The following is a 21,527-nucleotide window of genomic DNA, read 5'->3' on the forward strand; positions in this document are numbered from 1 at the left end:
CCTATGTTAATCAGGATAACAAATAGGAATTTGTTACGAAATTCTGAATTTGAGATGTTTGTGAGAGAGCTCTCTGTGGATAAATAAATGATGGCGTATCTCTGGGCAGATGAGGTAGTCTAGGTGGAAGGCAGTTATTGCAGCTGTATGTCATTGTATGGAGCTGACTTTACCTCTTGAATAACTTCATGGGGGTGTGTAACACTTGAGTGCCTGTTGCAGGTGCTCCTATCTGCAAGTATTAGAAAGGGAATGGAGAATCTGGCAGGTGGCTTTATTTGTGTAAAGTCCTCCTAGTACAAGGTAATCTGGGATTCCTTTGGTAAGCAGCAGAGAGATTAGTTTGCTCAAGCGAGGAGGGTATGAACAGCTGAGTGTGGTTTGTGGCAGCTTGTTTAAGGAGCTATTCTTTTGGGCAATAGATCATTTCAGGATGCGGGAGGATGGGACAAAGGGATTTCACTCCCCTCTCACAATAGGAAAAATTTCAAATAATCACAAGGCTGGATTTGTCCATTTCCCATATGTCCAATTCATCAGAGGTCAGTTTAAACTGTTACCTCCTTGGGACAGGAAAAACATCACTTCCTGTTTTACAGAGCACTGGGCTGGATGTCAGCTCTTGTTAAACAGAAAAGAATAAGAATGCAATTAGCCTGGTGGATAAAAGGCAGGAAAAAGTCTCTTAACTATGAAAAATCAACACTTGAGGAAGCAAACCACATGTGGAGAACAAATGCTGGAAAAAAACCCCAACTGTTTGGAACAAATTCCTTTATTACTTAAGTAGCGGCGTAATTTGTTGGAGTGACAGCATGAGCTGTTCTGTACCTTGTATCTGTAAGAAGAGTTCATTGCTAACTTAAAAGCAGATGGCTTTATATGGCCCTGGGTGGGTTCTCTGGGTAATGTTAGTTATATACTGTGATACAGGAACAGAAATATCCTAATAATGTTGCAGCAGGCTAAATGGAACATGGGTAGTATAAAATAAGTACAAAATATGCTGTCTGTATCCCATATTCCAGGTAGATTAAAAGCAGTCATGGATTGTTATTTTTATTTTTTTAAACAGTACATGTCCTCTGGGAGAACAGACATCTTAAAGTTCATTCAGATCAAGACACAGATGCCAACAGGCTTGTGGCCAGGCTCTGTTGTGCATTCTTAGGTTTGAAAAATACTTCCCTTCCTGTTTTGGAGACAAAACCCTCTTTTACTCTTTGTGTTTTGATTATTCATTTTTTGAAGCAAATGACGGCAAGTTCATTTAAAAGAATTTTAATGGGCTTTTTTCTCTCCTTTCAAATAAAGGCACAGTTTCAGCACATAGCAGTGGACACTTCAGGAATGGCAGTATTTCTGTAGAGTCTTATTTAAATCAGATAAATAAAGATGAGAGTAGAGAATCTTTTACTACCCTTTAAGATACACCAAAAACTTTAAATTCCTGAATGCCTCGTGCTTCACTTCATGCTGATCACAAGTGAGCTGATGCCTGTAGAACCACTGTTTTGGAGCTCATGTTTCAATAGATCTGTTGTACCTTTTGTTCTCTGCCCTGTTGTTGCTTGACTGGGGTGTCTGTTACTTGAGTTTATGATATCACATCTAAATTTAACCTATAATCTCTTTAGGAGAGTGGCAATAGTTGCAAAGCCAGAGCTGAGTGGGTCTCACAGGTTTGAGCTACCCCTGTGCTATCCTTATCCTCAGTGATTCCACAAAGCAAGTGCAGCCTTGGTGTAATTTAGACAAAATTGTCCAGTTTTCTCAGTTACAGTAGTGGAATATAGTGTACTGCATACTGCAGCTTGGCCCTGGACGTGTTCTTATGCTGAGGTCTGCAAGAGTATCTTTGAAAAGTAAGAGCTCAGTTAGCAGTCTATCCTTGACCTCCACTGCTTTTTGTCTGCTGGAGTCAGTGCAGAAGGTTTAGTCTTGCTGTCTGTCACAGCTGCCAGTTGTTCAATGAAGTACCCTAGCAGTTGTTTGCCCAGGGACCTGTTTCTCTGCCATCTACATGATCTGAAGAAGTGATCATACCAAAGTTTAAACTGAGTCTTCAGCTTCAGGTTTTAAACCTGAAAAATGTTTCTTCATTTAGGCTGCAACCACTCACAGCTATCAGCAGGGAACACGCCAGAGTACAAAGACTCAGGTTTGACTGGAAATATTTCCTGCCGCTAATTCTGTGTTGCGAGTTCTGCAGTGGAAGTTCTTTCCTCTGAAAGCACTAGAAAGCTGTAGTGAACAGAAGCAGTGGTTCCCTGAGTCCATCTGCAGTGCTAGGGCACAGCCTTTGGCTTAGTGGTGGGTTGGAATGCCTTTAGGTAGGTTTGACTCCAGCTCTGGTTTTCCTGGGAATTTGTATGGGTTCCGATGATGGAAATGCAGCACTGGGCCTGGAGATAGGAGATTGTGAGTTTGGGATATATTGATGTAAGAGGATAAGGTGTGGAGGAAGTGAAAGCCTGGAAAAAAACCCAGCCTATATAGGTAATCTGTAGCATAGTGTAAGGCTGTGTTGCCTCTGCACATGGGTTGTCTGGTTTCTGGTACCGGCTCTGTCCTGCTGGATAGTCCTGGGTTGGCTATGACACTTGTGTCCCTCTGTTTCCCCACTAAAGGAGGCGTAATGCCCCTCTTTTCCATAACGTCTTGTAATACTTCTGAATGCTATGTGACATACAACAAAAACACAGAAAAAAGGCAGTTTTGGGGAAGGGTGAATCCTGCTCTCCTCCTCTCCTTTGTCAGCTGTTCTGGCATCAATAGTGACCCAGGTAATCAACCTACTCTTCCTCTTCCTCCTCTCTGCAGACTGGGGTAAGATGGAGTGGTCCCCCAATATAAGCACACTTTTTCTCTTTCTGAAAACTCTGCGTAAATTATGTTGTATGGACTCAGAGTACTGAACTATAGAAAGGGTAGCAGGCAAATGCATCCTGGATCTCTGAATCACTAAGAAAAAACAGCCAGCTTTGGTTTTTTTTCTTATTTTTGTTTTAGTAAAAACACACTTCCCACACTTAACTTTTGCGGCTTACACGTGGCATTGGGGGGGGGGGGGGGGGGAATCAGTTCCAGTTGATATGAGCCTGGGAGAGGGAGGAAATAACTTAATTGCTTTAGACTTTAGTTCAGCTGGAGTTGAGAGGAAAGAATCAGTGTACCTTCTTTTGGAATTGAGCAAGAAGGTCGTGTTCTTGGTGAGGATAGATCCTCTGCAGATTTGGGGAGGTACTGTATGGAGCACTGTGGGGCATTCACAAAACAGGTGGCTTTATATTTAAAATAGTGACTTTCCTGTCAGTGGCAAAAAGCTGTTTCTTTCTTGGAGGTATTGCTGCACTTAGAGCATACTGTGTTATAAACAGCATGTTCCTCTCTTTTACTAATAGGGGAAAAATAAGAAATGTGAGTCTTCGGGGCTAAATGTGATTAGGGCTGGAGTGGGTGTCTATGTGTGGTGGAGGGTTGTTTTGATGTTTAGTGGTGTAATATGGGGCTTAGAAGATAAAAAAGAGATTGGGTAGATGGGGTGTTATATCAAATTTGGGGACTTTTGCCTCTAAGACGTTTGTAGTTTCAGCCTATCTATCCCTGGTCCCTGAAGATCAGTTGATGGGTTGAAATCCAGGGGGGAAGTTAAAAGGGGAGGGAGATGAAACGCAGGAAAAACTGCTGATCTGTCTGTTCCTGGATGATTTGAACCAGACCCCCAGAGAATGGGACGACATTCCCACCTGGAATTCAGTTTTTCTGTTGAATGTGACTAAAATTAAAGATCTAGGAACAGATAGTGCAGCTCTGGTGTCCTGCAACAAAATGCTAAAGCACACGCTGTCTCTGCTTCTGTCAATTCCAGCATGCTTTCTTTTGGCATATCTCATGGATCTTGCAAGCTGTTGACAAAAAGCAATGGGAGATTGTTTCTTCCCCAGGTCTTTATATTCAGATATAGCTGCTTCCTCTTTCCTACTCACATTTTCCCATATGGTGACTTTGGAAAATTCCTCTCCGATTTCGTTGGGAAGTGCAGGAAACTCTCGTTGGTAGAGGGTTGCCTATTACTCTCTCTCGTTCTGCTGCTCACATCTGGAAAGGATCTGGCTTGGAAAGGAGAGACTCACTCTGAGCTCAGCGCATGTAACTGACATGGCATGAGCCGAGGGAGCCTGTGGGGGCAAGAGAAATGTTCCTCTCCATTCATCTGATTTCTGACAGCAAAGGTGAGTTTTTCAGCACTTCATTTTTATTTTTTTTTTTTTAAAGCTGGATTGTCGGACATCCAGCAGCCTGCCTTTCAGCTGCAGCTTTTAGAAGGGTGTTCAGTGTAGGTAACAAACTCAGTTAACCTGTTGATTTTGAAGGAGAGGATGTTTTTCCATCTGTGTGTCTCCTGTGAGAATGTGTGTGGAGAAAAATAGGTACAGAGATGGGGTATTTTGAACATGATTCTGTTGTTTATTGAGGTAACTGTAACCACTGAGAAGCATACAGTAAGTGCTGAAACTTCAGTTTACTTCTTGAGACTGTGCCTTTTGTAGCACTCTGCCTCTGGTGCTGTGTGGCAGCAAAGTGCAGAAATCGGTAGTGGTTTTGTGTGGACTCAGAAAGATGCAACCATAGAAACCCCTGAGCTGATTTCAGTGTTAATTTCAGTCTTTGGGTGGAAGGACCTGATCCAAAACACACTGACAGTAAGGGGAAGAGGACTGACTCTTTCTAGTGGGTTTTGAGCTACTCCTTCAGTAAGGTTTCTTAATAAGGCTTTGGATCAGGCCCATGGGAATGAGTTGAAATGGAGTGAGTGAGTTCAGACTTTTCTTTGAACTAAAAGAAAATCAAAATCATGCCTGGTTTTACTGCCTGCGCTCCAGATGCAAGCAGATGTTTCTGTATCCAAAGTGTCTCCCTGTGGCACCAGAGCAGCGTTCACTTCAAAGGCATCGTAGCAGAAGCATGCATATTGATGACAACAGGGTGAGATTGCCTCACAAATTTTAGTGTGCAATAGATAAAATATTTCCTGTTAATTTTTTAACATCTTTTCAGCTATATGTGTGGAAAAGTCAGTATGTTGCAAGTCTGTACAGCCCAAAACTAACCATGATGTTAACTGTGTGCTCTGGGAACAGTGTTGGTATTGCTACAGCAAGGCTGGTTGTGACCTGCATATTTTTTTCTTTAGTTTCTTTTGTAAGTATCTATAAGGGTAAGCTCATATATACGAAGAATATTTTGTTAGAGATCTGATATATCATACTTTCTGAGATTATTTTCTTTAAGATTTCTGAAATATTTTCTGAGATTAGATCACCAAATACTAAGGATTTTAGTAATCCACTGTTGGCATACTCACACGGCCAGTTTTGAATTCACTATTAATATCTAGCTGCCACATAAGGAACACTATCTGACCTCTGGAATGTTTTATAAAGGAGATTAATTTCATTATGTTCAGCTTTTGCAGATATGGAAGCTGTGAAATAGTGGAGCAGGGAGAAGAGGGATCAAGCAAGCAATGTTAAATGCTTAAAATCATCCAGCATGTTGGTAGCAAAGACCAGGACTAAAGCAAAACCATCCATGTTTCAGGATGCTCTGTCCTGTAATCCCACCTTCTCCTGGTTTCTTCAAGTACAAGTCAGTGTTCACAGAAGTTATTTAAGATTTTCATGACCGTGGCTGAGAGCAGGATCCCTCCAATGCTTTTTTAGCACCCAAAGTCTGTGAGAGCCCCAGAGAATTCAGCTGGCATAAAGCTGCAAAGCCCTGTGGATGTAAACAGAGACATGCCAGCTCTGACGGCTGCTAGTCTGGCTCTGGCATGTTCTTGTCCCAATGCAAAGCAGGAACCTGGGCCAGCAGAGGTGAACAGAGCGCTTGTTTTTTATTAAGGTCATGAATGCGTTGTGCTTTTTTGCCGTAGAAGATCTGCTTAAATAAGAATTTCTCATCGCTGTGAAATACTTGTGCCAATAGCCAAAAGGATAAAAGACAAGTAATTACAAGCCCGGACTGCAAATCGTTAGGTGCCAAATCAGAGAAGGGGACAGATAAGACCGAGGGGGCTGGATTAGGGCCAGCTGGCTGGTCCGGTAGATACTCCTGTTTGAGTTATTGTAACCTGCTGCCAGAAAGATAAAAGCTGAACGTTAGCCAGGCCTCTGAGGTTCAGATAGCACTGTCCAAAATCAATAGGAAGCCCATTTTGTTTTCAGTAGCCGTGAGCTTACGTTACTGTTGGGTGCCGGTGAGGCAGCCCTCCGACAGGCACCCTGACAGCCGCAGTCACTTCCCAGCACACCTGGTTTACGCTAATGAGCATTTCTTCCCTCTGCAAAACTGAGGAACAGCATGACCAGCAGTTAGATAGGAATAACATTGCATCACCTCTTCTAGAAACCCCCGGGGTCATCTGGCGTTTCTCAATATGAAAAAGGCAATAAATAACCCGAGGAGCCCGGGACGGCGCGGGGGGATGCTGCCAGCCCGCCGGCTGCAGCCGGGATCCCGCCGGCGCGGCTCCGTCTCGGCCCGCGCCGCCAAAGGCCGTGCCGCACCGGGCGGGGGCAGCGGGAGCGCGGGACTCGGCCGGGCCGGGCCGGGCCCCCTCCCGCCGGGGCCTGACCGCCGCGCTCTCGCCTTGCAGGGGCGATGCCCGCCGGCGGCCGGGCCCTGCTGGCGCTGGGGCTCCTGGCGCTGGGCTGCGCCGCCGCCCGCCCGCCGCCGCCCGCCGGCAACGACTTCCCTGAGGGCGCTGCTCAGCGGCGGCGGCCGCCCGGCCCGGGCCCCGCCTGCCCCCGCGACTGCGGCTGCACACAGGAGGGCGTCGTGGACTGCGGCGGCATCGACCTGAAGGAGTTCCCGCTGCTGCTGCCCGAGCTGACCAACCACCTCTCCCTGCAGGTAAGGGAGCCGCGGCCGCCCCCAGCTCCCGCTCCGGGGCCGCCGGGCCGGGCCGGCGCCTGCCCGCTGCCTTCGGCGGCGTCGCGCCGGCAGCAGGAGGTGCCGCAGGCCCAAACGCGCCCGGTGCCGGCGTTAATTCCCACCCCACAGATCCAGGCAGGAAAACAGATAGGAAACGTGCGCTCCCGGCTCCGAGAGCAGAAATTTTGACCAAGCGCGTTATTACTGTTTCTGCCTAAGGCCTTGTGTTTTGGGGTGTCTCTGAAAAGGATGGCCTAAATCACTTCATTAACAAGAGTTTTTGTGGCGGCACTCGCTACGTGTTTGTTAGTGTTGTAAACACAGCATACCAGTGCAGAGACAGCCCTGACCAGTGTCCCCCAGCATCCCATCTCTCCCTGCAGCGTGCAGACTGGGACAGGAGCAGGTGTAATGTGGCCGACACCATCCCTCGCCGTGAGCGGTGCCAGGGGCCGGGGTGTAACATGGCCATCGCCATCCCTCGCCGTGAGCGGTGCCAGCGGCTGGGGTGTAACATGGCCATCGCCATCCCTCGCCATGAGCGGTGCCAGGGGCCGGGGTGTAACATGGCCATCGCCATCCCTCGCCGTGAGCGGTGCCAGGGGCCGGGGTGTAACATGGCCATCGCCATCCCTCGCCGTGAGTGGTGCCAGCGGCTGGGGTGTAACATGGCCATCGCCATCCCTCGCCGTGAGCGGTGCCAGGGGCCGGGGTGTAACATGGCCATCGCCATCCCTCGCCGTGAGCGGTGCCAGGGGCCGGGGTGTAACATGGCCATCGCCATCCCTCGCCGTGAGTGGTGCCAGGGGCCGGGGTGTAACATGGCCATCTCCATCCCTCGCCGTGAGTGGTGCCTGTGGCTGGGGTGTAACATGGCCATCGCCATCCCTCGCCGTGAGCGGTGCCAGCGGCCGGGGTGTAACATGGCCATCGCCATCCCTCGCCGTGAGCGGTGCCAGGGGCCGGGGTGTAACATGGCCATCTCCATCCCTCGCCGTGAGCGGTGCCTGTGGCTGGGGTGTAACATGGCCAACGCCATCCCTCGCCGTGAGCGGTGCCTGTGGCTGGGGTGTAACATGGCCATTGCCATCCCTCGCCGTGAGCGGTGCCAGGGGCTGCGGGGCTCGGACTGGGCCAGGAGCAGCCATAACATGGCTGACTCCATCCCTCGCCATAAGCACTGCCCGTGGCCGCAGGGCTGGTGTCGTGCCTGCAGCAAATAGTTCTCCTGCAGAGATGTCGTGTCTGCTCAGGATAAGGGCACGCAAGGACATGCAATTCAAACGTCAGGGAGAAGCAGCAGTCTGTCCTAGACCGCCAGCGGGTTTCAGTGCTCCTGAGTTAGTTGATCGCTGTGCCCAGCGCTGGGGCAGGCACCCATCCCCTGCCTGTGCCCTGACACCTGAGAGCGTGGGTAGGGCTGGAGCACAGCAGCCCCGGCCATGTCTCCTCCTGAGCAGTGGCTGTAGTTCCAGGCTTTCAATGCCTCTTTGGCCCTTCACCAGCTGGGGTTTGTTACGGCTTCTATTTGCCAATTCTGTTCACTGGGTGAAGTGCAGATTTTATTCAGAGCTTTCCATCCAAGTGCAGCGTAGTTAGAAAAAACGTAATGTAAGCTGGCACCTTCCTCAGCAGATCTGTCCCAGGCGTGTGCTAGCTATGGCTCCTGCCTTTACTGCCAAAAGCAAAGAAGCTTTTTGGAGCAGCAGCTGTCACTTTCAGTGTATTGGCCTGGCTTCCAGCATGGTGGGTCCTTGACTGGTCCCTAGATGCTAAAACACTCAAATCAACTGTTAATGGTTAAAATGTTAGTCAGCATGTTAATGAAAATCTGATGGCAGTCACCCCCAACAGCAGAACCAGAGAAAGTTTAACTCTCCCTGCCCATGACAAGTTGTTTTTAAAACGACACTTGAATAACAGAAGCAGTAAACTTGGAAATCCACAGTGCCAACCTTGTAGCAAACGCTTCGCTGCAGCTACAAGGTTTGGCTGTGGCAGATGGATTGTAGGCCTTGCCAGGCGTAATCATACTCTTTGTGTGCTACCAGTGCATAAGCCAGTTATTTCTGGAGATGAGCACAAGCTACAAAACTTGGTTCAGGCCTTCAGATGCTGCTGGGTTTGGATGTCTTGGTTTCGAGATGTGAGTCTGGCTCATTACAGAGAGAACTCTTGACAATGATTTGGCATGGTGGGTTCATTTCCAAATTTTATTGCAGGTCACAGTCTTGGTTTATTGGGATCCTTCTTGGATTACTTTGCTGATGATTAATACTCTCCATTTTCTTAGAATAACCAGATAGAAGAAATCTTTCCAGAAGAGCTCGCTCGTCTTTACAGACTGGAGACTCTCAATTTGCAAAACAACAGGCTAACTTCGAAAGGTAAGCCAGCAGAGCCATGAAGTGGACAGAGCCTGTGCCTCCAGAACACCAGTTAATGCACTGAGACCAGTGACAGCTGATAAGGAAAGCCACAGAGTGATGAATTAACTTGGTTGGAGTAGTTAGCTATAAGCCTCACTCCTTTGGCCATCACACAGATCATGGAGGCACTTTATCATGCGAAACATAATACTCAGTTTGTAAGAATGCAGCCTTACTGAACCAGTGGAGGAGACCTGGCAGCAGCACTGTGTACTGTGGCGTGAGATCTTCTTATCCAGGAAACTCCCTCTGGTCCCACAGGCACATCAATGCAATGCACTTGAGAACCAGAAACATCTACACGCTGAATGATTTCCTTCTGACTGACCTTGTTTCTTAGTCCACTTGTTTAGTTCAGTCTAGTCAGTCAGTTGGTGCAGTTCAGTCCAGTTCAGTCCTTGTTGAATTTAGTATAATTATTGCAAATAAAACAACTTCTACCCTTCTAAAACCATTTTGATCTTTGTAGGTGGGTTTTGCTTGCTGAGTCATGTGCTTATTAGAGAAGCTTAAGGGGTTTGTAAAGGAAAGCAAAAGAGACAGAGGAACTGGAGTGAATAGTAAGAGGGGAGGATATGCAATACAAAAGCTGCAGTTGTTAACTTGTACGTTACCCAGTTGCTCTGAATGCTGTTGCTATCCCTATTCCACTGATAGAGAACAGCCTTTATTGAGAATGTGGGCATATGATGCATGGGACCCAAACCACAGCACTCTTACATGGCACAAGGAGGGCTGTGCTTAATTGATTCAGACTTTGACATTATTACCTTTTGAGGCCTGATGTTTCTTTCACAAGCTTCAGTGCAGCCCCGAGTTTCCAGTGTGTTTTGACGTGGGAAATAGCTTCACCTTTGACTTACAGTTATCTAAGTGCCAGGTGAAAATGTTATTTGCAGCCTTTCCACTGTGACAGCAATTGTGCTTGTGTGATCAGCTGGATGTGGAGCGATTCAGCTGAAAATTAATAATTATTGGGGGAGGGTAAGCTCCGAGTTCAGCTCTCAGCTGGTTACTGCGTGGCTATCTGGATTGTGGGGTAGCAGAACAAGAGAAGGGTTATGACATGCAGATACTGGTGTTATTTTGCCAACATAGTGGTCATAGATCAGACTGATCATTAAACCGCCTCGGATTATGTCCTTCCAAGAAAAATGATTTTCAGATTCATGAGCAAACGACAAAAGAAGCTTTTCAGATAGCATGGTTGCTGCAAGCTCCGATAATTGGCTGCGCAGCAAGTCTACACAGCTCTGTACCTGAGCCTTGCCAGTGGGGTTGGCCACAAGCCTTGCATGCTTAGGATTTTTAATGGTCCTCCATTGCTATTACCAGTCTATGTTTTTGTTTTGTTTTGTTTTTTAATTAAAAAAAAAACCACCAAAGGCAACAATAGGTCTGAATTAGATCGTTTCAGTGGCAATGAAAAATATTTAAATCTTGCATTAAAGGTATTGTCTGAGAGAGAAAGCTGCCTTCTGGTATTTTCACTCAGAGAGGCAATAAGGTGCCAATGTCACTGATCAGTTATTCCTGTTTTTAAGGGTTACCAGAGGAAGCATTTGAGCATCTGGAGAACCTGAATTACCTGTACCTGGCAAACAATAAGGTAAGAGGCTCAGAAGGCTTTCAGAGTTCTTTTCTAATTGAGTTCTGAAAGTTAAATAAGCAAGCCTTCAATTCTTTTAAAACATACACCCTACATAAAATTGTGCTAAAGTGATACTCCATTGCAGGTTCATCTAAGGTCAAGACAATCAGTATGCTAAAAAAATAGAGGGTACACATGCCGGTATATTTTGAACACTTACTTATTTGTGCAACTGGTGAAAGGTTTCCCTTATGTGTGTAGGGAGGTACAGAGAGCCCCTGCATTTATAAATTACCACTGTCTTCAGTAGGCTTTGGACCAGCTGCATGCAGGTTTGGTAGCTGCCTGTATGCAAATAAGCTGTGTGGTAATGATATGAAATATCTCATCAGATGAGGCTGGTTGAAAAATCTGTGAACAAACATGTCCTAAAACCTGTGTTTAAGCCATCAAGATCTGTGAAAAGCTATCCAATTTTCCCTGGCTCCCATTCTTATTAGGTCTGATGGGGGTGGGGCAGGGATACCCACACAGAGTGAAACTGCGATTTATCAATTTATCCTTTTAGCTGCTCCGGTAGGAGTTTAATTTTTTTTTAACGGAGAAGGTCCTAGGTGCTTTCCTATTAATGATCCAAGTTGGATGTCATGACAGAAGCACATCTTTCCTGCCAAGGCTAGGAAATAACTTCTCACATATCCTTACCTCTGGGTGGTTCCCATTATGTCTGTCTTTATCCCCAGCGATTGTCCACAAATACTTCCTACAGAAGAAACTGGGATGCCACAGAAAAGTATAAGTTAAAACATCAGGCAGAGCTTCTTTTGTCTACAAAACCCCTGCCCTTCCATCCCTCCCTCTCTCTCTTTATATAGATACATTTATATACATGTCTGTATATATATTTTATTATCCTCTTAAAATCTGTGACCTTTTGATGTTTTGTTTATATACATGTGGCCACATTCAGGTTTCAGTCAGGCCAAGACACATCCAGAATCACTCCATAGATTTCTGTATGGAGTGATTGAGAATAGAACCCATTCCTTAGTACAGTAACATTGTGTTCTTTTCTCCCTTTCAAGCACCATTTCCATATAACAGTCTTGGCAGTTAATAACTCCATAAAAAGGAACAAGCCAGACTGTGACTAATATTCCAGAACTTTGCACTCCAATTTTCCCTGTGTGACAAAACAAAGTGTTTGGTTTTTCTGGCTTTACTGCAGAGAGGAAAGGATCCCAAAAGAAAATGCAAACGTCAGCGAATGTCAGAACTAGTTATAGTGAGAAGTTGTGGACCTACAAAAATAACACATTTCTTTATAAATCACAAGCCAGGACAAACCAGATTGGCTTCAGACTGCATCCATTCTACAGCAGGAAACACTGCAGATCAAGTAACTCTGGTATCTGGAGGAGAGCAGGGATTTGCTGGTAGTTTGCTCCTTGTTTTATGGATTATCTTAATGCTGCTTTATCTTCAATTGTGATCCCATCAGACATAGCTAAATTTTCTTTTGTTAAACTAGCATAGCTGGTGGGAGAAAAGAAATCATAATAGACTATTATCCTTCTGTGGCTTATGAGTAAAAAGTACTTCAAGTAAAGAATGGATGCTGTAGTTTCCTTTTCAATTTTTCACCTCACTCTCATAATTTGTATCTATCACATGTTGTAACAGAAATCTCTTCCACCAAACTGTAGTCTGCGTCCTGAGCTGTCATTACTATTTACTGGTAAGCTGGTGATTTGGGTGACAGAAGGTTTTACATTCCTCAGTATCTCCAAAGTGAAATGGGATTCACCTGCATCCAGTACTTCTGTTTATATCAAAGCTTGTTATAAGCAAGGAAACTTGTTCCAAATCTAGTAATAACTTTTGTATAATCCTGCTGAATTCATTGGTTAACTCATTAGTTAACAGTGGAGAAACACTATCTGCCATATGGAAAGGCAGATCCAGCAGTAAAGCTGCAAAAAAATTGCAGCTGGAGAAATGCAAATTGCTACTTATTAGGCAATATACCAGTCAAACTTACTCAGTCAACTTTATTTGTGCTAGCACAACAATCCAGCGTTAATCCTTCAAGCAGTCAACCAGTGAAGATCAGTTAGTCTCATGACTTAAGTGCTGAAATGCCAAAGCAAATTCCTGAGCAAGTGAAAACTCTTTTTGGATGAAACTTCTCTTTCTCTTTCCCCTTTCTTGTGGTTCTGATATTTCTCATTTCACATATCTGAGCCATGCCCTTTGTTTTGTGTAAAAGTTATGACCTAACAGACCGTGTTTCTGGAGGAAAGCTTTAATGTGCCACTGTGTATGAAAGTGATTAAGTCTGTTTCCTGTGTTTGAATCCTCAATATTATGTCACGGTAGAGTCTTACTACTTCCTGAGGCACTGTCAGACCTTCCTAGTTGGAGATGAGTGCCTTTATCCACTTCCCTGAAATCATCTCTCCCAGATCAGGAGGTGAGAGATTACTGGTAAGGCCTAGAGCAGTACTGTGGCAACTGTAGTAATACATAGGATGCCTGTTTCCACGGCTTACATACTGTCTGGAAGTACTGATAGGAATGTGATTTGCGGGAGAGATCTTTCTTGTGTTTGTGGCCATTAAGTGTTTAAGACAGCTTACGGATGGAGGGTTTGCCACAGGTGAAAATGAAAACCTGAAAATAATGTACTTTTATCTTTCAAAAATAGGACTGTATTATGAGTCCAGTAAATGACAGGTTCATGGATATGGTCCGTCAATGCACACTTGTCAAACTAGTAAAGAGAGTTCTAGGCAAACTTTAGGTAAATATGTAGTTGAAGGCTCAGGTTAGGTAGTTCTCCAATAAAGTGTCTGTTCTCTCACACGTTGTTCATCTTTTAGATATTTTTTGTTTTACACTATTATTAATAACCAATTGCAGTTTTATGGTAGTAAAAATTTGAAAAATCATTTTCTCATCCTGTGAGTCTTGCTGTGCCTTGCTGGCTGTAAGGACTGTATCACACAACAGCGCTGTGAGGAAGAAGCTTTACAGATTCAAAAAAGTTCAGGCAGGTCAGAAGGCAGATCTCTTCCATTGCCCAAGTTTCCCATCCTGATCTCAAAGCTTTAGATGACAAAGAATTCACTGTCTCCCTAGAAAAGATGTTCTCTCCAGAGCCCTTCAGTGTGTACATAAAATACTGTTAAGAGTGGTTTCATTAGTGCTGTATTTGACTTCTGTAGCCACTGTGATTGCACCTGCCTACGGCAATTCATTATAGTCTTCTGCTTATGTACTCAAGGGTCGTATCTACTACAGCATCTGTTACCCAAGGGTTTAATCTTGATGCATAAATCTGGGTTTATGCTTTCCAGAAGACTGTTCTCCAGCCTGTATTATAACCCGTATTCCTGGTTTCTAGCTGAATGGCTTTGCTATTAGCACCCGCAGTGAATCTAGCTGTTGTATTTTCTGGATGCTCTGTAAAACTGAGCTTTTTTGATCACTAGTTTTTACTCCACCAATTTTTGTTCAGATGCAGATGTTCCTAGCATTATTTTTTTAAACCACTGGTGAAAATCGCAATAGACCAGGCGCAAACACATCAAATCCCATACCTCTCATAAAGTTTTCGAGACAGGACCTTTCTATATTTTGTTTCTGATACATCGCTTGTTTAATGAACAAAATATCACTGTACAGTAGGTCTTTGCTTTGAAGTCCCATTTGATATTCCATGGCTCAGAAGCATCCCTGTCCTTTGGGAACCTGAATCCTCCATTGAAAAGATCATTGTAAATGTATGCAATATTGGAACAGACATATGAAGTGACACTTCCCCCCACATTTTACTTTCATAAGAGAGTAAGTAGTAGGCCACTGTGAGGTGGGTTGGATTTTTTTGGCACAGCAGACTGGGGAGTTAGGAACAACAAGAAACAAAGTGTTTGCTCTCTGAATAACAATTTCTTGACTTCTTCTATCAAAAAGAGACAGGACTCTTCCAACTAAAACAAACATTCACATATCTCTAAGCAAAAGTCTGTCTCCTTCCTGGAGATATTAGTGAGTGAGGACAATTTGTTTTTGTTCATGTAATCTGTATTTAGTTTAATTTATTTTTGCCTGTTTAGCGAAAATAAAGTTGCAAGTGTTATGTTGCTGGTCTAATAATTGATTAAAACATTGTTGCATTTAATTGTATATTTCTTTTACAGCTAACAGTGGCTCCGAAATTCCTACCAAATACCTTGATCAGTGCAGATTTTGCAGCCAATTATCTCACCAAGATATATGGGCTCACATTTGGACAGAAACCAAACTTGAGGTGACGGATTGGGAAGTAAAACAATAAGTGTTCTGCCACTGGTTGGGTGCAGTTGGTGGGTGATAAGAAACTATCTGGCTAAACCACGTTATTGCCTACATATGTTTTTTGGAAAGAAGCTGACTGTTTGTTATTCCCAGCATGAAAGATCAAATAATCTCTCAGACAAACACATTCCAAGGGCTTTTACTAGCTGCCAGACACTTACATAGATAAAATTTAAATTGTCTCCATTTTATTTGTTATGAGTTTGAAAAGAACAACTTTGGTTTCTCAAAATGGAGACTAACTGTTCAGAAATCTCTAGTTTTGTTGTAGTCCATTAATTTAAATAAATAGAATCAGGTTAAGAGTATAGCACTCAGCGTAGCTGAATATAATTCAACTATATCAAAGCTAAACCTTTAGCACCTTCAGAAGTGGTTCATACCCTCAGATCTCGTTTCACAGGTCTCTGCTAGTTTCAGGTTGTGATTTTCTCAGCTGCATCCAGTGCAGCACATTGGCCCATCTCAAATTCAGATGCACATAGATCTGGGAGGTGATTTTCCGAAGGCATTTTGAGTAATCTGTGTGGGCACTGCAGCATCTAAATCCTGCAAAGACATCTCAAACTCCTGGTAGCGATCTATGCGCCCAAGCGTTTGGAAGTTTGGAAGTAGTTAATAATAGCTGACCCAGTTGAACTCCCAGAGCCCAGTCTTGTGATGAACTGGAGAACTCCCTATTCCCACTCTGTACTTCCTAGGCCTTTAGTCTCATAGGGTCTTGGTAGCTGAAAAGGCTGAGTCACTCACTGATTTCTGGCAGTATCAAATCATGAAAGAATCTAGATTTATGTATGTGTTCTTTAACCTGAGTTGCAGAAGCTGCTGTATTTTGATTTCATATTAAAATTCCTGTACTCTTCTGAAGTGATTTTCACACTTTCCTATACCAGCACTCGTTTTAGTCAGAACAGTAACCCATTGATTTCCAAGATTGCTGATATAAAATCCTAACACAGTTGTTTCAGTTTGTTTATTTGCCCTCAGCAGAGTTCATCAGTCTCAGACTGATTATTTGGAAAGCAAGGTTTTCAGAAAGGCAAATATTTGTGAGTTAAAAGTACAGCTGACCATGCAGGGTGAACAATATTTTCAGTGTGGCTCTGAACTCCCTGGAGCGTGTGAGCACACAATTGTGTTTCCACACTGAGCCTTTTCTTCCTTCCAGAAGGAAGTTGCCAAGTTCCCTGCAACTGGCAGAGAATCCAAGAACAAGTTAAGAAAGTGCACTTTGACACTGTGCTCTTTTGCAGTTTTAACCTGTCTCTACAGTTTTAGTTGCCTGCTGCATATTGGGGTAAACATGGGAAAGGAAGAGGCAGTCAAAGTCAATAAAATCCTGTAATTTATTTTGTTAAAAAGAAGTCAAATGAATTCATTTAGCAGTTAAGGCAATGAAAAGCAGAAATAACTTCACAGGGGTCTATTGTTTTGTACGGAATTAAAACCTGTGTAAAAAAGAATAAATCCGTTTTTGAAAATCTGACTGGAGAAACATTTCTGTGAGTATTAAAGGTTAAAAGTAAGAAGAGCAAAGAGAAAATAAGAAGCTCTCTTTCTCTTGATCCCAACAGTTCAATAAAAACCAAAACTCTTCCAGTCTGAGTAAATCTGCTGTCTTTCTGTCAATATTCTATGCCTTTCTGAGTTCTAGGAGTAAGAGAGAAACTGTTTCCTGGGTATTTCCAGCCTTCGTGAGGGGCAGAAAGAATGGAGGGGTGAGAGACAGCCCTTTCTATAAAGATCTACAGGTTGATTTTTTTCAAGCCCAAGAAGCCCAGATTTAATTCCAAATAGAAGTTAAAATTGGGGGCATATCTATTTAATCAGAGATTAGTTTTAACCCTCTTGAGTAAGGCCACCACGCTGCCATTCTTTGTTGCAAAGCACTGCACAATCCCAGACTTGCACTTTGTTTCTTTTTAAGAAGATAAGGCTACTTGTGAAATTTGTATTCACATCCAGGTCTGGAATTTCAATAGGCATAAATTTCAGAGAGTATTTGGACCAGCCATTTGGTTTTGCATGCTATGCCCCTTGCTAAATTAAAGGGCACATTTTAAAAACAAATCTAATTACCTCAGGAAAAGAAGAAAAGATTGAAATATAGTTTTCAAAGAACTTTCTCTTGGTGAACAAAAAGCCTCAGATCTCACTATCTGTTTTACTTCATCTTTTTCCTCTTTCCAATAGATCTGTATATCTTCATAACAACAAACTTTCAGATGCTGGGTTACCTGATAATATGTTCAATGGCTCTGATAATGTGGAGATACTCATCATGTCCAGCAATTTCTTGAAGTATGTTCCAAAGAATCTCCCTCCAGCACTATATAAATTACACTTAAAGGTAATGACAGCAAGGTTTTGTATTCCTTTACAATTGTGACAAAGTACCGTGTTTGTATGGGATTCAAACCATACAGCCAAGCCATTTCATTGTGCTTGGAAACGTTCCCAGGCCCATTGTCTCATTTGCTACATCCTCAACAGTAGCTGTCTCCCGTGTCCTTACTTTTTTGTTCATAAGTAGTAACAGTGTGTTTTTGCAAAACACAAAAATGCTCACAGGGGACAAAAATGCTTTTCTGTGTTTTCAGGGGAATGTATTGCAGATGCCTGTGTGGTAGCATTGTTGGTCTCTTCCTTGCATATAGTGATACTAATGCGTACTAGTACAGGAAGGTAGATCATTCTCCATGGCTATCCGGTGACTGGCCTCACAGTTAAGTTTGCCACTGACCATGCTCTTTCTCCTGACAGCTGCTCACCCGCTATGTACTAGCTTTGTTCGCTGACTGATTTCACATAGACTACTGTTTCCTAGCATCAGTGATTTTTGTTTGCTACTGAACTGGCAATTCAGACAACAGAGGAAGTTTGGATCAGTGGGTCTTTACTGCTACAACTCCTCCAGCAATACTGCAATAGCAGAAGCTGTGGTATTAACTAGTCTCCAGCATTTTGAATTCTGTGTCATCTGATTTTGATAAAAATGCTTCATCATGTCTGTGCTAGAGATCCCGGTCTTGTTAACAATGGGAGAGCTGCAGCAGTGGGGAGTCGTGGTTCTGCTTGCTCCTGGTGTTGACAGCTCCTTGGACTTGGGTAGACTGGAGTCTGTTATCAGCCCCTGGACTTAGGCAGTTCTGTGTTGCCTCCCAGCTTTCTTTTCCCTTGAACATTTCACCACTAATTCCCATTAAAGTCTTCTGGAAAACAGGCTTTTCCAGCTTGAAGAAAAGTAAAGGCAGTCTGATCTTTCAAACTGCTGGACTTTCTCTGCAAAGTGTGAAGTTACTAGTCCCCTGAATTTTATGGCCATTTATTGTAATCATTAGTTCCCAACGGGGTCTCAGACTGCAAGGACTACACTCTGAACTCCCGTCCTTCCCTGCTGTCACCAGTTGTGTTAAGGGTGGAGGAGCTGAAGAGAGAAACGCACATTTTGTTTTCAAGTGCACTGCCTCTCAGTAGTAACATTTACCTTTATATTTTGACTGGGGAAAAAACAGGACAGTGAGAAATGAGAGACAGCCAATGGTGGACCAAAAGTGTCTAAAAGGTGTACCTTAGATGGGACAGATCCTTTTTTCTTTTTTCCTTTCACTATTCATTGAGACACTCAGCCACATCTGTCTTTGGTGATATCCACTTTATATTAGTTGTCACATGAATCTACTCCAGTCTGTCCGTCATGTTATTGTATAGACATGGATTCTGGGAAGTTTAACAAATTCAGTGTCAGTGTTCTATACATCCTTTCATAATTCCTGGTGGTTTATCCTTTTCTAATTCCTAGAGTTCTGATTTGAAATTTCTAAGTGGGATTTAGTTTTATATTTTTTTGTGTGTCTGCCTGCAGGCTACTCCAAAGTGACACTAAGGCAATAGGAATAATTATTTTGGAATCTACATTGCAGGAACTAACTGTACCTTTTGGAATGCTATTAATGATAGAAGGATGGCTCGTTCCCAGCTTCCAACCTAATTCTTTATGATGAAATCTGTCTTAGAAAATCCAGAAGTTTTGAGCAAGCTCCAGAGGTAGTTGCCTAGCTTACATTATACATTTGTACGTAGGTGGAAAGACTACAAGTACAGAATAAAACTTTCTGGGGGGCAGGGACTAAATTCTAACTCCTTAGCCCAAAGATTCCATGAGGAATCAATAAAAATAGGTTGTAATATTTCAGTCTAGCATTAGTATTTATTTCTTAATTATAAGCCCCCTGAAATATCTTATGTCTAGCCCTTTTGAAGTTTCACTGCCTGGTGTTAGTTGAGCAGAACCTGAATGTCCTGTGTTGTTTCATGCCAAATAACGTGCTTTGTGCTTCTGGTGACTCTAGAACAACAAGCTAGAGAAGATTCCCAAAGGAGCCTTCAGTGAACTTACAGGTCTGCGGGAGCTGTATTTACAGAATAACTACTTGACTAATGAAGGAATGGACAATGAAACTTTCTGGTGAGACTGAGATTTGTAGTTTGTACCTTTGTGTCTGTCTATCTCTTCTGGTACAGTAGTACATCTGCTGAATAAAGTAAAACTTAAAAAGTACATTTAGTAAAACCTGCATGATGATATGCATGTCTCTGCTAAGTCTATGTGAAAAGGCTTAGATTCAGATGCTGCCATTCGAAAGCAAAGGTCTGGGTGAGCAGTTTGAATTCACACTGCAGAATACTTTTATACAAAAGACACAACACTGAACATCAGACTGCATCGCTCCCTGATTGCCACAGACCCGACTGCACCAGGTACTAAGTGCCTTCTGGGAAAAGGCCACGTAGAACAATGTTGAAAGCTGGTCTCTGTTCTTCCGAACCAGTCAAAAGTGAGGTTCCTTGGGACTTCCCAGTTCTAGGGCAGTTCACTGGAAGTTTAGGCCAGACCTTCGTCTTTGCTAAAGCCACTTCTGTGTTTCCGTGAAGGTGACTTGAAAGCAGCCACAGATACACAGTTGTGAATTCATCTGGCACAGCTATACCTCAGGGCAGATGGTTGTTGGAGTAGGCAGGGATGCAATGGTGCTGTTCAATAGCCAGATGGCTGCAAAAGCTTTGCTACAAACTGGTGCAGCAAAAATAGCCTTTGGCTGTCCTAAATTTAGCCTGGGACTTAGCACTTCAAAAAGTTAACATTTGTGTCTCTGCTTGCACGGAGTGCTGCCCTTGTTCTACCTGAAAATTTAGATCACATAATCTGTCCTGCCCATAGCTTAATTCTGTAACCTTTTCTGATCTCCGTACATGAAAATGTATCAAACTGTGCTTTACTTTTCCACTTCCCAGTTCCAGAAACCTCCCTTAGTAATTTACCTTAGCCGTGTTGTGTCCACCTCCAGGTTATGTTGGACGTACCATTTCCGTTAAGATTCTGGTGAACAGAGTACAGTGGCTGTAGCTGAGGCACAAGTCATAGCAGAAGGGGTGGGTATTGCTCCTTGCTCTCATGGTACTGTCTGTGCAGCACAGCACAGTGCTATTGAGATGTACCCAAACTGGGGAAACGTTACAACTTGCATCAATGAAGTGCTTTACCCATAGAGTATATTTGCTCATTCAGAGCATTCTTGGATAGCTGTGAATGGCAGTGTAGTAACCAGTAAGTAATGTCTGTAATGCATTAGTTCTCGCATTTCCTGAAAACTTTCTAGTCATCTGCAGTGGGTTATGTAGTGCCATGCAGATCAAAAGTCTCATTTGAACGAGAAACTGACTTGAAATACAAGGGAATACAAGGCTTCTCAGTCCTGGCATATAATGCCATTGGTCCACATCCAGTTGGTATAAATGGCTGGTCTAAGGATTTATTTTAGCCTCAACTGAGTCCGTGGAATCCAGATTCAGTAGCTTACACAAAGCAGCTCTAGCCCTGAGTCGCTTCCATAATGCTGGAGGGTCAGGAGAAGTTCACTGCCTTAGCCTAGGACACTGAATTAGCATTTCTGCTTTTCGTAAGAGTAATATTTCTTCATCTATAAAGCAGACCTGCATTTCAGTTTCAATACACACTTTCAGAGAGACAGAAATTACTCATGCTCAGACTACATTTTTGTGAACCTGAGAGCTAAATTCTGTGTTCTGGTGGTGCTCCCATGGTGTCGTTCTTGTGGTATTTGTTCACTGAAATTGCTCATATGTTGCTGCCTGTGGTGTCAAATGAGATAACAGTAGGCTGCAAAACTGATCTCAGGTCTCAGCCC

At 43.7% G+C, this 21,527-nt stretch overlaps 1 protein-coding gene across 2 annotated transcripts in view; it reads left to right on the plus strand.

The window, feature by feature from the left end:
• The first annotated feature begins 1,439 nt into the window (after window positions 1–1,439).
• Window positions 1,440–21,527, plus strand: part of PODN (podocan) — a 28,311-nt gene continuing 8,223 nt past the window's right edge. The window contains exons 1-8 of one of the 2 annotated variants that reach the window (XM_040610763.1): window positions 3,137–3,243; window positions 3,948–4,235; window positions 6,662–6,918; window positions 9,233–9,326; window positions 10,913–10,977; window positions 15,162–15,271; window positions 17,512–17,668; window positions 19,671–19,786. In XM_040610763.1, coding sequence (XP_040466697.1) covers window positions 4,199–4,235; window positions 6,662–6,918; window positions 9,233–9,326; window positions 10,913–10,977; window positions 15,162–15,271; window positions 17,512–17,668; window positions 19,671–19,786 — 836 coding nt within the window. In that variant the 5' untranslated portion in view covers window positions 3,137–3,243; window positions 3,948–4,198. Of the gene's footprint in view, window positions 3,244–3,947; window positions 4,236–6,661; window positions 6,919–9,232; window positions 9,327–10,912; window positions 10,978–15,161; window positions 15,272–17,511; window positions 17,669–19,670; window positions 19,787–21,527 lie in introns of both variants that reach the window. The other variant, XM_040610762.1, reaches the window with a different exon arrangement.

The sequence above is a fragment of the Falco naumanni genome, chromosome 11, assembly GCF_017639655.2.
Source record: "Falco naumanni isolate bFalNau1 chromosome 11, bFalNau1.pat, whole genome shotgun sequence".
NCBI lineage: Eukaryota > Metazoa > Chordata > Aves > Falconiformes > Falconidae > Falco > Falco naumanni.